Source organism: Homarus americanus, unplaced genomic scaffold, assembly GCF_018991925.1.
Source record: "Homarus americanus isolate GMGI-L3 unplaced genomic scaffold, GMGI_Hamer_2.0 scaffold50564, whole genome shotgun sequence".
Taxonomy (NCBI): Eukaryota; Metazoa; Arthropoda; class Malacostraca; order Decapoda; family Nephropidae; genus Homarus; species Homarus americanus.
This window is the reverse complement of record NW_024715014.1, coordinates 1,017,823-1,031,034: the sequence shown is the minus strand read 5'-3', so window position 1 is coordinate 1,031,034 and position 13,212 is coordinate 1,017,823. Positions and strand designations below refer to the sequence as shown.

Sequence of the window (13,212 nt, the reverse complement as noted above, 5' to 3'; positions counted from 1 at the left end):
GTAAAAAATTAAGAGAAAACCAGGTTGAAGAGTTTAAAAGTTAACCACCATGGTATAAATTAAAAAGGAACACACAGGGAAAAACGCCGCTCTTATATGGTACTAATGATGATAGTGATGATGTTGATAGTCGTGATGAGGATGATGATAGTGATATTGATGATGGTAGTGATAATGATGATAGTAGTGATGATGATGATGATAGTGATGATGCTGAAGGTAGTGATAATGATGATGGTAGTGATGATGATGATAGTGATGATGATGGCAGTGATGATGATGATGGTTAGCCAGTGTAGTAAGGGAGTGGTCCGATACCTGTCAGACTATTCCTTGACACTGGGTCATATTTGTGTCTATATTTAATCTACACCACATACAAACACACTTAGATAATACGTTATAAATATTTAACCTCCAATCTAAATAGCCCATACTGTGGTATTAATGTTACTCTAGTGTACAGTATGTATTAACTGTGATTCGATACACTGTGTCCTATGACCATTAGGAGAAACTATCGACTTCCTCTACTGTTATACCTGCAGCCCAACAGGTATACGATACTCTACTATTACTATACATTACTGTAGGTGATTTAGTTGTTAGAGTACAAAAACATTTCAGAGCTCTTAATACTGTACTTTATATTGTGTCATTTAGTTTTGGTATTTGTAATAATAAAAAACTATTGAATAAATATGTAAATAGCTGTAATACATAATAAAAGATACATGATAAATAAATAAGGTCTTGAAATTCTGAGCCAGTCCGAGAGTACTTATGCCCAAGCCTCGTATGCAATTGGAAATAAAGTTAATAACTAAAGGGATCCAATAACCTCCCTGATCACCATACAGACTCAACAAAATACCAAAATAACAATCCATCCATAAATTAACAAAAATAGATCATAAAACTATCATAAAAACCGAGGGCAAGTATGACCTATGATGTTTATATCATGCTAACAACTGACCCTAATATAAGTCAGCATCACAGAAACATCATTCATAAAGAGAATAAACAAATTAATTAAACCTTTAAACTAGTGTAAATAAATGAGTGGTTAAATGGTTTTTCTCAAAGGCTTATGGAATCCTTTTACATTATTTTCAACTCATAAAATTGATGTATATGTTTTTTTGTTGTTGAGAATAAAAGTTTCTTATGCAAATCATGTAACATTCTGAGAGCTCTGTCGTTCAAATCGGCAGCATCACATTTCTGATCTTCGTCCTTGCCAACTCTTCCTCTTGCTCCACCTTTTGAACCTTCACAAAGGTTTTCTTACAGTCTTCTCTACTGAGTCCCCTGATTAGTTTTCTGCCTTTGAAGGACCAGCCTTTGCCCTCTCTTCAAGGTCCTCTGATGTGTTTTCGGCCTTTGAAGGACCAGCCTTTGCCCTCTCTTCAAAGTCCTCTGATGTGATTTCGTCCTTTGAAGGACCAGCCTTTGCCCTCTCTTCAAAGTCCTCTGATGTGTTTTCGTCCTTTGAAGGACCAGCCTTTGCCCTCTCTTCAAGGTCCTCTGATGTGATTTCGTCCTTTGAAGGACCAGCCTTTGCCCTCTTCAAAGTCCTCTGATGTATTTTCGTCCTTTGAAGGACCAGCCTTTGCCCTCTCTTCAAAGTCCTCTGATGTGATTTCGTCCTTTGAAGGACCAGCCTTGCCCTCTTCAAAGTCCTCTGATGTGTTTTCGTCCTTTGAAGGACCAGCCTTTGCCCTCTTCAAAGTCCTCTGATGTGATTTCGTCCTTTGAAGGACCAGCCTTTGCCCTCTCTTCAAAGTCCTCTGATGTGTTTTTCGTCCTTTGAAGGACCAGCCTTTGCCCTCTCTTCAAAGTCCTCTGATGTGTTTTCTGCCTTTGAAGGAACAGCCTTTGCCCTCTCTTCAAAGTCCTCTGATGTGATTTCGTCCTTTGAAGGACCAGCCTTTGCCCTCTCTTCAAAGTCCTCTGATGTGTTTCGTCCTTTGAAGGACCAGCCTGTCATATCTTCTTTCATGGGACTTTCGTTCGGGGGAGTAGAATCCGGGATTCCCCAAGCTCTGTCAATTGCCTTCATTGTTTCCAAGTCCCTAATCGCCTGTGAAATGATCACTGCATGAAATTGTGGAATTAAAACATTATCTATCTACGTTTTCTCATTTATATTTGAAATCTAAACAAACCACAACCTTCAAAACCTACCAATCACTGGAAATGCAACACAAATAAAAGATTTCTTATGTTTAGATTTTCAGGTAAAATATAAAATTTCATAAATTATAACAATATTAAACTCCCACCAACAAAAGCCTCACCAATACCATTTATAGCCACTGTTCATGGTTGTGTAGCGGCTAGACATGATTACCTGATCACCAGATGACCTTTTCCCTCAAACATATTTATTGTTGCCAGAGGAGGGTTAGTAAGGTCCTTCCTGAGGTTGGATTAGGCAAAGTGATAGAAGAAAACTGTCGGGTAATGGGGACCCAATAAATTCATCATAAAGACTCAGAAATGACAATACAAAACAGTGAAGGAGCACACCGTGACTCCAGACCCAAGAAGAGATGTGCCTTTGTATATACTGTACTGAACACCACAACCATTGTTTTAGACTTGTAAGTGAGAAGCAAACCCTCCAAAAAGTTCCTCTCGAGTATCCAAAGTGCTGGAAAAATACAAAGAGTCTTCAGACACGAGGAGCTGAACACAGGGCTACTAGGACGTGCACCCCTGGGCCCTCTAACAGACACTAGACTAAGATAGGATACAATTTCTATCTCTTTTGAGTCCTCACAGAAACACAACTCCCAAATGGGGTCATGGAGAACACTAGGGAGTCAATTCTTCTATTCAGGCTTTTCTCACCATCAACAAAAAACATTGTATGCTTCCAATTTCCTCTTTTCTCTTATAACACGTCTCACACTAACCCCCCCATATCCAGTAACCATTCCTACTCCACACCTTCAAGAGGATCCACGCGGTAATTATTTTATCTGCTGTGTGTTATGTCAGTCATAAATGCGCATCAAATAAATTCACAACAGCTCCGTCATTTTAGATAGACAGGTACGCGTCAGCAGCCGAAGAGAACCTGGCAGTGTGAAACAAAATTCCATTAATATTTGCTAAATCTAATGAAAATTATTATTTGTATTATTTTTCTCTATGCTATTCTCTTCAGTATGCCTTTACCCAACTCATGAATTTATAGTTACTTTACTTTATCCTCTTTGACACTGTTAGCCTCTTGACTGGTCGGTCACATCTGTCATGCACTGTGTCAAGTACTGGCTCCTGAATGTATTTGTATCTGGGCGGTGTTTGTCAAGACTGGTCTTGAATGAGCTGACACTCGGTGCCATCACAACACTCCCCAAGAGTTCACAATTCTCACTCCGAAATAGTTTTCCGTGACAATTTTCTGAACTTGTGGTTTCTTCAACCCTGAGTTGAGACACTCTAGTGGGGAGGACATCCACTAGTTCCAGGTATGAACACTAGACTAAGTTATATCGTCTGAGGTGTTTATAAACTTCTATAAATTACCCCTTGCCTGTCTATAGTATAAACTAGGTAACTGCAGTTCTAATCTCTCTGAATACCTGAGGTGCCAAAGTGCAGGACCAATCTATGCCCTCTTTTGGACAATCTCTAACAACTGATAGTCACTATACGGGGTCCAGTACTCCAGATAGGAAGCACTCACTTCTGTAGAGTGAGTGCATGGAGAAGTGATCAGCATCTGGCAATTCTGGCATATTCCTGAAGCAAACAAAGGTCCTAGTAGACTGCCTTTGGTATCCCAGTGTCACGGGCATACATGGCGATTTAATTCAGTTTCAACAGTTAATTCCACAAAAAAGGAGATAGGATACTATAATGCGTTTTTTCTCAGCTGAGAAGAGATGCTTCGCCTCCACAAGAGTTCCAGTTGATTGGCTGTTGCAAATCTGTCCGATTTAGTCCTGAATTACTTAAGTACCTGTATTTTTAAATGTGCAACAAATTTTAGGGAAAGTTGTGTTTATCTGAATTTTTTAACTTTTTATACATGTTTTTGAGTATGCTGACTCCAAATATGACTTTAGTTTTTTTACAGCATCAATAGTTTTATCAGAAATTAACAATTAATTTTTTTTCATCTCTGAAATTTAACCAGAAATCAGAAGGCATAATGTTGATATACATCACATTTGCTAATGAAATAAATGAAACGAGAACACAAATGTATGTTATATTGAAAGCATAAACAACACATTCCTTTTCTACTCTTGTTACCAATGAAATTGAACATTAAACTATGCTAAAAATGAACACTTGAACGGCATTTTCTTTTGTGTTCCTTGGGTCATCTCGAATCAAACTCCACACGTAGTCACCCATCATAGTTTCATCCCAAGTCCCCTTATATCTCTTCTCCTGATGAAACCGTTCGCCATGCTCTTCACTCACGTGTCCCAAGTTTGGTCTGAAGAATTCCAAGTGTGAATGCAAGTAGTGTAACTTCAGTGACATTCTGCAGCCAAGTTCTCTGTAACATACAATTAAATTTTCCACCAGCTCTTTGTAGTTCTCAGACTTGTGATTGCCCAGAAACCCATGTACTTTAAGCCGAAATGCTTGCCAGGCATTTTTTTCAACAGTTGACATTTTGTTTTCCAAATCTGTAGATGCCAACATCTGCCTAATTTGTGGTCCAATGAAGATGCTGCCTTTGAATTTGGCCTCAGACAATTTTGGAAACATTAAGCGGACGTGTTTAAAGGCGTTACTTTCTGGGCTTAATGCTTTGATAAACTGCTTCACAAGCCCTAGCTTTATGTGAAGTGATGGCAGCAATATCTTCTCTCTTTGAATAAGAGCATTGTTACATACATTGTGTGCACCAGGAGTTAATTCGCTTCTCACATGCCAATCTCTTCTGTCATAGTGTTTGTCATCTGCTCTACTATCCCACAGACAGAGAAAACAAGAATACTTGGTATAGCCACCTTGTAGTCCAAGCAGGAAACCTATCATCTTGAAGTCTTGTATAGTTGAGCATGTCCAACAAAATCTTTACATTTCCATAGTCTTCCTTCATGTGAACTGAATGACCTACAGGAATTAATGGAAGTGTACTCCCTTTGTGAAGCAACACAGCCTTAAGACTTTTTGTTGAGCTGTCAATAAACAGACGCCAATCAGAAGGGTTGTACTCAATGCCTATTTGGCCAAAAAGGCCATTGACATCAGAGCAATAACACAGCAAATTAAGTTCCAAAACTTTGAAGAAAGGTGTAAGAGTTAGATGCCTTTGCCTGTATGTACTAGTCTTGCAACTAGGATCTAGTAAATTCCACTCCTTGAGACGAGATGTGAAAACCTCAGCATTTTTATTGATTGGTGTTTGTTCTAATAAACCTTTATATATATATATATGTATATATATACTAAACATACTGAAACATTCAACATGAATTTAAGTAATGGCATGTACAAACTGGACAATTTTGTAATTAAGAAGATTTGTAACCAGGTGAGAAGGTTGGGTCACCTTACCCTCTGACCTGACTACCGAACGTTACGGTGCTATTTAAAGATTAGTAGGGTCATTACCTAATACCTGACCATTGTGGACCTGATCTCACCCTCCTCTGTATATATACACCTTGTTTTGTACTTCTCCTTAGTCTGTACCCACCCCTGAAGATGTGAATTACACGAAAGCGCTTGGGAACTTCGTGTTTTCTTCTTTCCTTGTGGTTATCAGCATATACCTGAATCACGTGCAACTACAGTGATTTACTTGCATATATATATATATATATATATATATATATATATATATATATATATATATATATATATATATATATATATATATATATATATATATATATATATATATCAAGTAAATCCACAATGAAAACGTGGATAAGATAAATCTTGATAAAATCACACGGGAAAATGGAAACAACGGAGCACCTTAGCTTTCGTCTTTATTCAAGACATCTTCAGAGGCAACTGGATTACATGGACAGAGAGAGGCTTAAATATACAGGGTGACCTAAAAACATGAGGTCAGGTCATAATGATGACATCCACTAATCCCCACACCAACACACACGTAGAGGAGCTTAAGAGAAGGGTGGTGACGTGACTAGCCAGGTCAGGTCAGAAAAAAGGACCCACAAAATAACTATCATACATCTAGATCAAAGGTTTTCAAAGCATTTTTATCCTTGGGCCACTGACAAATAAATTTATGTAACATATTATCAGTTTTGAACTGACCATCACTAAGGTTTATTGATTTTAATTCCTTAATCAAACTAGCTTCAACCAGAAGTCTTTCTGTGACACAAGATGATTTGAATACTTCTAAGCTTTTTTCCCAAGCAATGGGGTGATTATTATTCCTAACATGAACGAACAAGGCACTGCTTTCAGATGCAGTTCTGATATTATACTTATGTTGTTTGATTCTGAGCTGCAGTGTTTTTCCTGTCTGACCTACATAATTACAATTACATTTGCTACATGGAATACAATAAACACTTCCATTACATTCAAACTTGGGCTATTCCTCACTACAACACTAGTACAACATCTTCACTACAACACTAGTACTACATCTTCACTACAACACAATATATCTTGACTGCAACAATAGTACTACATCTTCACTACAACACTAGTACAACATCCTCACTACAACACTAGTACAACATCTTCACTACAACACTAGTACAACATCCTCACTACAACAATAGTACTACATCTTCACTACAACACTAGTACAACATCCTCACTACAACAATAGTACAACATCTTCACTACAACACTAGTACAACATCCTCACTACAACACTAGTACAACATCCTCACTACAACAATAGTACTACATCTTCACTACAACACTAGTACAACATCCTCACTACAACAATAGTACTGCATCTTCACTACAACACTAGTACAACATCCTCACTACAACACTAGTACTACATCTTCACTACAACACTAGTACAACATCCTCATTACAACACTAGTACTACATCTTCACTACACCATAATATAACTTCACTGCAACACTCGTACTACATCTTCACTACAACACAATATATCTTCACTGCAACACTAGTACAACATCGTCACTACAACATAATACATCTTCACTGCAACACTAGTACAACATCGTCACTACAACATAATACATCTTCACTGCAACACGAGTACAACATCGTCACTACAACATAATACATCTTCACTGCAACACGAGTACAACATCGTCACTACAACATAATACATCTTCACTGCAACACTAGTACTACATCTTCACTGCAACACTAGTACTACATCTTCACTGCAACACTCAATCAGTGGAAGGATGGTAAGGGAAGGGAGATTGTAGTAAGGAGAGGATAGATTTGTACTACGATCTTCACCACAATTCTGTCTCTCGACTATAATAAATTTTACCACTCAATTAACCTCACTATTGAAAGTTCCAACCTGAGTAATATTACTTTTTTGCTCCAACTCCCCGAAAAATAAATTGATGTCCTTGAGTAAGATGTAAGAAATCCATATCGACAAAATGGACTTGCAAAACAGAATTTTTGCTGAATTTGTCAACGACCCTCGCCCTTACCCTGGCCGAGATTCATTCATGACTTATATACTTCAAAAGGTTATCTTCAGTGATTTTGACAATGACAGAATTTTTCGTAAGGAGTTGCAAGACGATTATGTCTCTTACTGCAAAAAGAATGGTTTAACTCAGGCTGCTTTCTCCAATTTTGGAATGCATCTAAAAAGAACTGGGATTAAGATGAAACGCATGGGCAAGCGTTACGACCAAGCATACGTCTACCTGTGGATGAAATGGCGCAACCCCGAGACGTTTACACAATACGTTCCTGAACGTAAAGGAGGAAAAGAAGAGACTGAATCGCCAAGTCTAGAAATGCCATTCTTGCCAGAAGAAGAAATTGAAACATTGTCTACACTTATGTGTCCTCTGAAACGTCCCGTGGATGTAGAAAAAGTGGTCCCAAAGCAAGAAGAGCTAGTGACCACTGAAAACCCCTCTTCAGAGAGGAAAATGATTGTGGGCAACAAGAGGCCCTACTCCGGCCCAGGCTTAAGTCAAGAACAAAGGGCAGCTATAGAAGCGAGAGCTAAGAAATTTGGCCTCAAACTTAACAAATTTTGTTGAATATAGGGAAGAAAATAATTTATATTTTTTAATTTTTTTTCAGTTATATAAATAAAAGGATACAGTGGAATATTTGGTATCAAGCCAAAGATACCATCACTGGTTATTAACACATACCTTTGTAATGATGATTTGTTGTCAAGTTTTATTGAAAATCAGAAATAAATATACTTATTAACTTAAAAATTTTGTTTTTTTTCCCTGCCGACTTTGATCATTAACTCTATATTTGTAATTATAACATAACTACTGCATTATGGTAACCGTTTCCTATCCTGCTCTCCCTTGTCCTTATTTAAAACAATTTTGAATGAAATAATGCAAGCTTTTAAAGAACTGTACACGGTTTTATATGTTATAGATGGTTACCACTACCCCCAAAAATCTTTACTATTCCAGTATTGTACAAAATCTTTATCACTGCAGTTTCCTATAACTAAACACATTATTGGAAAACAAATTTTAGGTTATTTTCATAACATATTTTTAATGTGCGAAGATAAGTCATATAGCTAGTAAAGATCACGTTACCACGTAAACAAAGTGCACTAAATAGTGACGTTACATATAGCATGATCAGTCAGTTGAAATTCATCAACCTATGACATGGAATCTTTTTAAACTCAGTATTGTCATCTTCGGATTGGGTGTCCACAGATGACATGGCATTTGTGCAGCCCACCCCTCTGTAATATCCACAAGCAACTGAGCACTCTAGACCATGCTTCCTGCAACTACACCTCCGGGTATCACAATTCACTTGACAGTTGCAGGAAGAGGATGAGGATTATGAACATAGGCTATGATATGTGAATTATGATTGTAAATGGAGGAAGAGAGAGAGAGGAAAGGAGAGAAGGGGAGATGAAAGAGGAAAAATGAAAAGAGGGAATAAGAGATAAGTTAGAGTGAAAAGGAAGTAAATGAAATTTCTTCATTTATCACAACTAGTCAAATTTCACACACAACTCAGGGGTTAGGTGGGGTTAGGTTGGCTTCCTCTCCTTGAGGTAGTTTTAGTCTGTCGTTCACACTGCCAGAGGAGCGTTAGCTCCCATACACAGCGATCCACCTTAGATTAAAACTTAGATGATATAAATTCACATTTAACAAGTCACAATCAAGTGAGTCCATAACGTAATACAGTATAAGATGTTAATAAACTTGTAATTGTAAAATCAAACTTGTCATTGTCTACCAAAGTAACCATTGTGCAACCTTATCCTAAACCCTAGGTTAGCTTAGTTAGCCAACAAACTCTGTAATATGTAAAACAAGGGGTGTCGTCCCCCTCTGTTTAACTCATTAAACTTCTTTTCCAACCTTTCTCCCCACGACTATATGTTGTGACTTCTCTATCCCTCATGTCTGGCTGTGCTTTGAACCCCAGCATGCCTTCCATCAATTCCCCACCTTGACCTAAAAAAAAAAATAAATAAATAAAAAAAAAAAAAAATCATTTAGAAATACTTCATTACTTCAGGACGAAATCGGACAGATTTGCAACAGCCAATTAACTGCAACTCTTGAGGAGGGGGCAGGGCATCTCGTTTCAGCAAGGAAAAAACGCATTATAGTGCTGTTATCAGGTACCCCTGTAGTGTACAATGTTACCAATAGCAATCTGGCACGTGTCTCAAATGCATATAAAATAAATAACATAAAGGGGCCTTACTAAAGCTCAGGGAAGGAAGGACATCCCTCCAAAGTATCAGGAGGTCGCCGAGTGGTGATCCAACAGGCATCAGGGAAGCGTTGGGTGCGAGGATATGATTTCGTGCCATTAATCCCCATTCACTGCTTGTAGTCAAGGATAATATCTGATCCATGGTAGGACCATTCCTTTTACACATCTTAGAAGCATGGTACACCCCTTAAACCTGCCATAAGTACTACTGTGTGTCACAGGAGTAAGTCACCTACCTTGTAAAAGATTGTTGTGCCCGACAAGAAACGGATGACGTACCCCTTATACGCATAAAACCTCAGTGCCTTCTTTACAGCATAAGCGACAGTGCCCCATTTCTTGAGTGAATGTTTAACTGTTAGTGTAAGAATTAAACATTAGATAAAGATGAAAAGAAAAAAATAATAATAATTAAGGATCGGTAAAAGGTAAATGGGGGGCATGACTGTGATATCCCATTCTAGTGCCCAAGTGAGGATTAACAGACGTATGGAAAAAACACAGCAAAACAACTCCTAGCAGAATCATTAAACTTCAAGTGACAAATACATTCATCTCTTGTGGCGATATAATGTCTATTAGAATAATGTTATATGGTCTCAAGCGTTCCACATCTGGTGGGGCAATGTATATTACTTTTAAAGGAAATAAATTTGAGGAATGTTTGCAAAAGTATGAGCAGTAGGATAAACACACAGTGGAAACAAACAAAATTAAAACATTATGCAAACAATAAGACTATTTGTCAATAATAAAACCGTTAACAATTTGAAAACTTTATCCACTGAGGGCTCTATGGGTTGTATTAAAAAATAAAGTCTTAGTAGCACTGTACAGCCACTGACCTATATAACCCATCTTGATCTCCACCCAGGACCTGGCGAATCCATCAGAGAGGATATCACTGATGATCTCTTGACCCATCAAGACGACTGAGAAAGGGGTCTTCAAAACCTGTGGTCTTCGTCGTCTTTGTCTATGGCGGCGCCTCATAGCACATAAAAGTTTTCGAGCATTTCTTCTCTTTTTTAGAGCATTTCTTACACCCATGGCATTAAAGGGCACACCTTTCTCCATGGTTGGTTATTTTAGTTTGCAGTTGGTAGAGCTCTTGCCAACCTGGATACAGACACAAGAAAAGAGATCAATCATTTCTTTTAATAGAATTTACTACCACACTAAGGTAGTGTGAGAGTTTGTTCTTGTAAGAAGGGTGTTGGCAGGGCAATATGTCACTAGATATAACTGGTGGTGTAAGTGGCAGACTACAGGATAAGACACCCCAAACATAATCATTTCAAATAATTCATTTGTAACACAAACCAAATAACTTAACTTAACCTTACCTACTGGTTTTAATCTGGGTAGGTTAAGTTTCCCAATTCATTTCGACTGTTATAAGCTCCCCAGTAAATCTGTCTTTAATGTTTCAGTAAACTGTCAAAGTGCCACCATTAAGCCATGTCTGTACAGTGATTTGGTCCTGGTAACATTAGATTCCATATATAACTTTAATGAAATTTCAAAGCAGCATTGAAAATACATTAATGAGCAAATTGTTTGTCAAACAATCTTCAAATTGGTGTTATCCAGAGTAGATTCACAATTTCATCTCTGTAGTCGTTAAAATACACCCAGTGTCATAATGTTTTATGTGTAAATGAAGGTTTATCATCATATGAAAAGAAACAGAAACTGACAAATTAGGGAAGTGGAGAAATGAAGTAAAAATAAAAATAAATTAAGCTTGTGGGTTAATTATAAAAGGTCAAGGGTAAGTGGTATTGAATGGCTAATCATAGCCTATTCATAAATTATACGTACTAGGGTACAGTAGAGTTTAATGTATTTGAAAGATGTGCATACTTTAGTTGAACTGGTTTTATGTTTCATTTATTGTCCTGCGCGTGAGACTTGTTTATGGTTACGTGTTTATTAAAAAATGTTAAGATGTTTGAAAATATTTGTTTGTTTTTGTTTGTTATGATTACATGTCTAGTTATTGTGTTAATTACTATTTTGTGCTATTTACTTTTATTGCATAAATGGATCTTGGATTTGTTAATAAAGTATGTATGCGCAGTGTTTATCATTATCTTAAATATGTTTGTTTTGAATTTCATTAACGTGTTTTTTATTGTCTTAACCAATTTTATGTTTTGGATGTCTGCCTTTTTCGGGAGTGAGGGTTGTAAACTCTTGGAACAATCTACCAGAGAGTGTTGTGACGGCACCGAGTGTGAGCTCTTTCAAGACCAGACTTGACCAACACTGGAGCGGGCATTCAGGAGCCGGTGCATGCCCAGTATTTGCCAACAGTGCGTGACAGAGACGTGACCGATCGCCCAAGCGGCTAACAAGCCGATCAGTGGCGAAGAGGATAAAAGTAAAAAGTAAAGTAAGACAATACAATGCTGAATATCATAGCTGTGGCTAAGAAATGTCATTAAATAAGTGTCCTGGACGCGGCTTAAACCAAGATTGTTTGTCTTCGCCCTCTAAGGTGGATTTCCCAGTCACCTACCTCGATTAATATAGCTATAACTCTTGAATTGAAGTAGGGATAATTAAATTTATGTAGTCTGCTACCGACAACTATGGGTGTTCCACATGTTTTACAACCTTGGGATGAAAAAAAGTTATAAAGCTAACTCGAATAGGTCTATATAAACTCAGAAGCAATACAATGACAAATACGTGATAAATTACTTGTAAAGACAGTAAATATTTGGAGCTTACCTTCCTGCGTTCCTCCAGTGTCTGCCTCTGGCAACGTTGAACTTGGTCATAGTTAATGTTAATAAATTATCCACGAACAAAATGTCAAATTCCTTAACATTTCCGGAAAAAAATAAATCAAGCTTAAAGACATCCAAATTAATTTATCATGAGATTCTTATATTATTTGTACTTATGTTAAATTTGCATGGAATCATATTAGAAATAATAATAATGATATTAATAATAATAGCTATGAGACTCGTGTTCGTGGTATCGTTTTACCACAAATAACTTTTTCAGTATTGCAAGTCTAAGTGCAATAAATATTTTTTATATTCCTTGGTTAGATGGAAATAGAAAGGTGCCAGATAAAACCTCACTAGGCCAAAAAATAACGAACAACCGCCCCCCCCTCCAGGTACTTACTGGTTGTAGGTAGTAGGCAGCTACCAAACATCAGGGAGGTACTACTGTTGGGTACTGGTTATTTGGTTCGCGTTCAGGATGGGATGGAGAAAGGAAACTCACAATGTGCTCTCTGTATACATATTGTATCAGATGTACAATGCAGCTTGGTGCTGGGAAGGCAACATGGTTACAAGCGTTGA

The 13,212-nt window shown here is 37.5% G+C and overlaps 1 protein-coding gene across 1 annotated transcript; it reads right to left on the bottom strand.

Annotated features, from left to right (window-relative positions):
• Window positions 1-1,318: 1,318 nt before the first annotated feature.
• LOC121854244 lies at window positions 1,319-12,122 on the bottom strand. Its single transcript, XM_042348778.1, has 4 exons — window positions 10,729-12,122; window positions 10,120-10,238; window positions 1,832-2,086; window positions 1,319-1,546 (listed from the first exon to the last, which is right to left on the bottom strand). The coding sequence occupies exons 1-4, from the start codon at window positions 10,958-10,960 to the stop codon at window positions 1,319-1,321; spliced, it is 834 nt and encodes a 277-aa protein (XP_042204712.1). The 5' UTR covers window positions 10,961-12,122.
• Window positions 12,123-13,212: the final 1,090 nt, after the last annotated feature.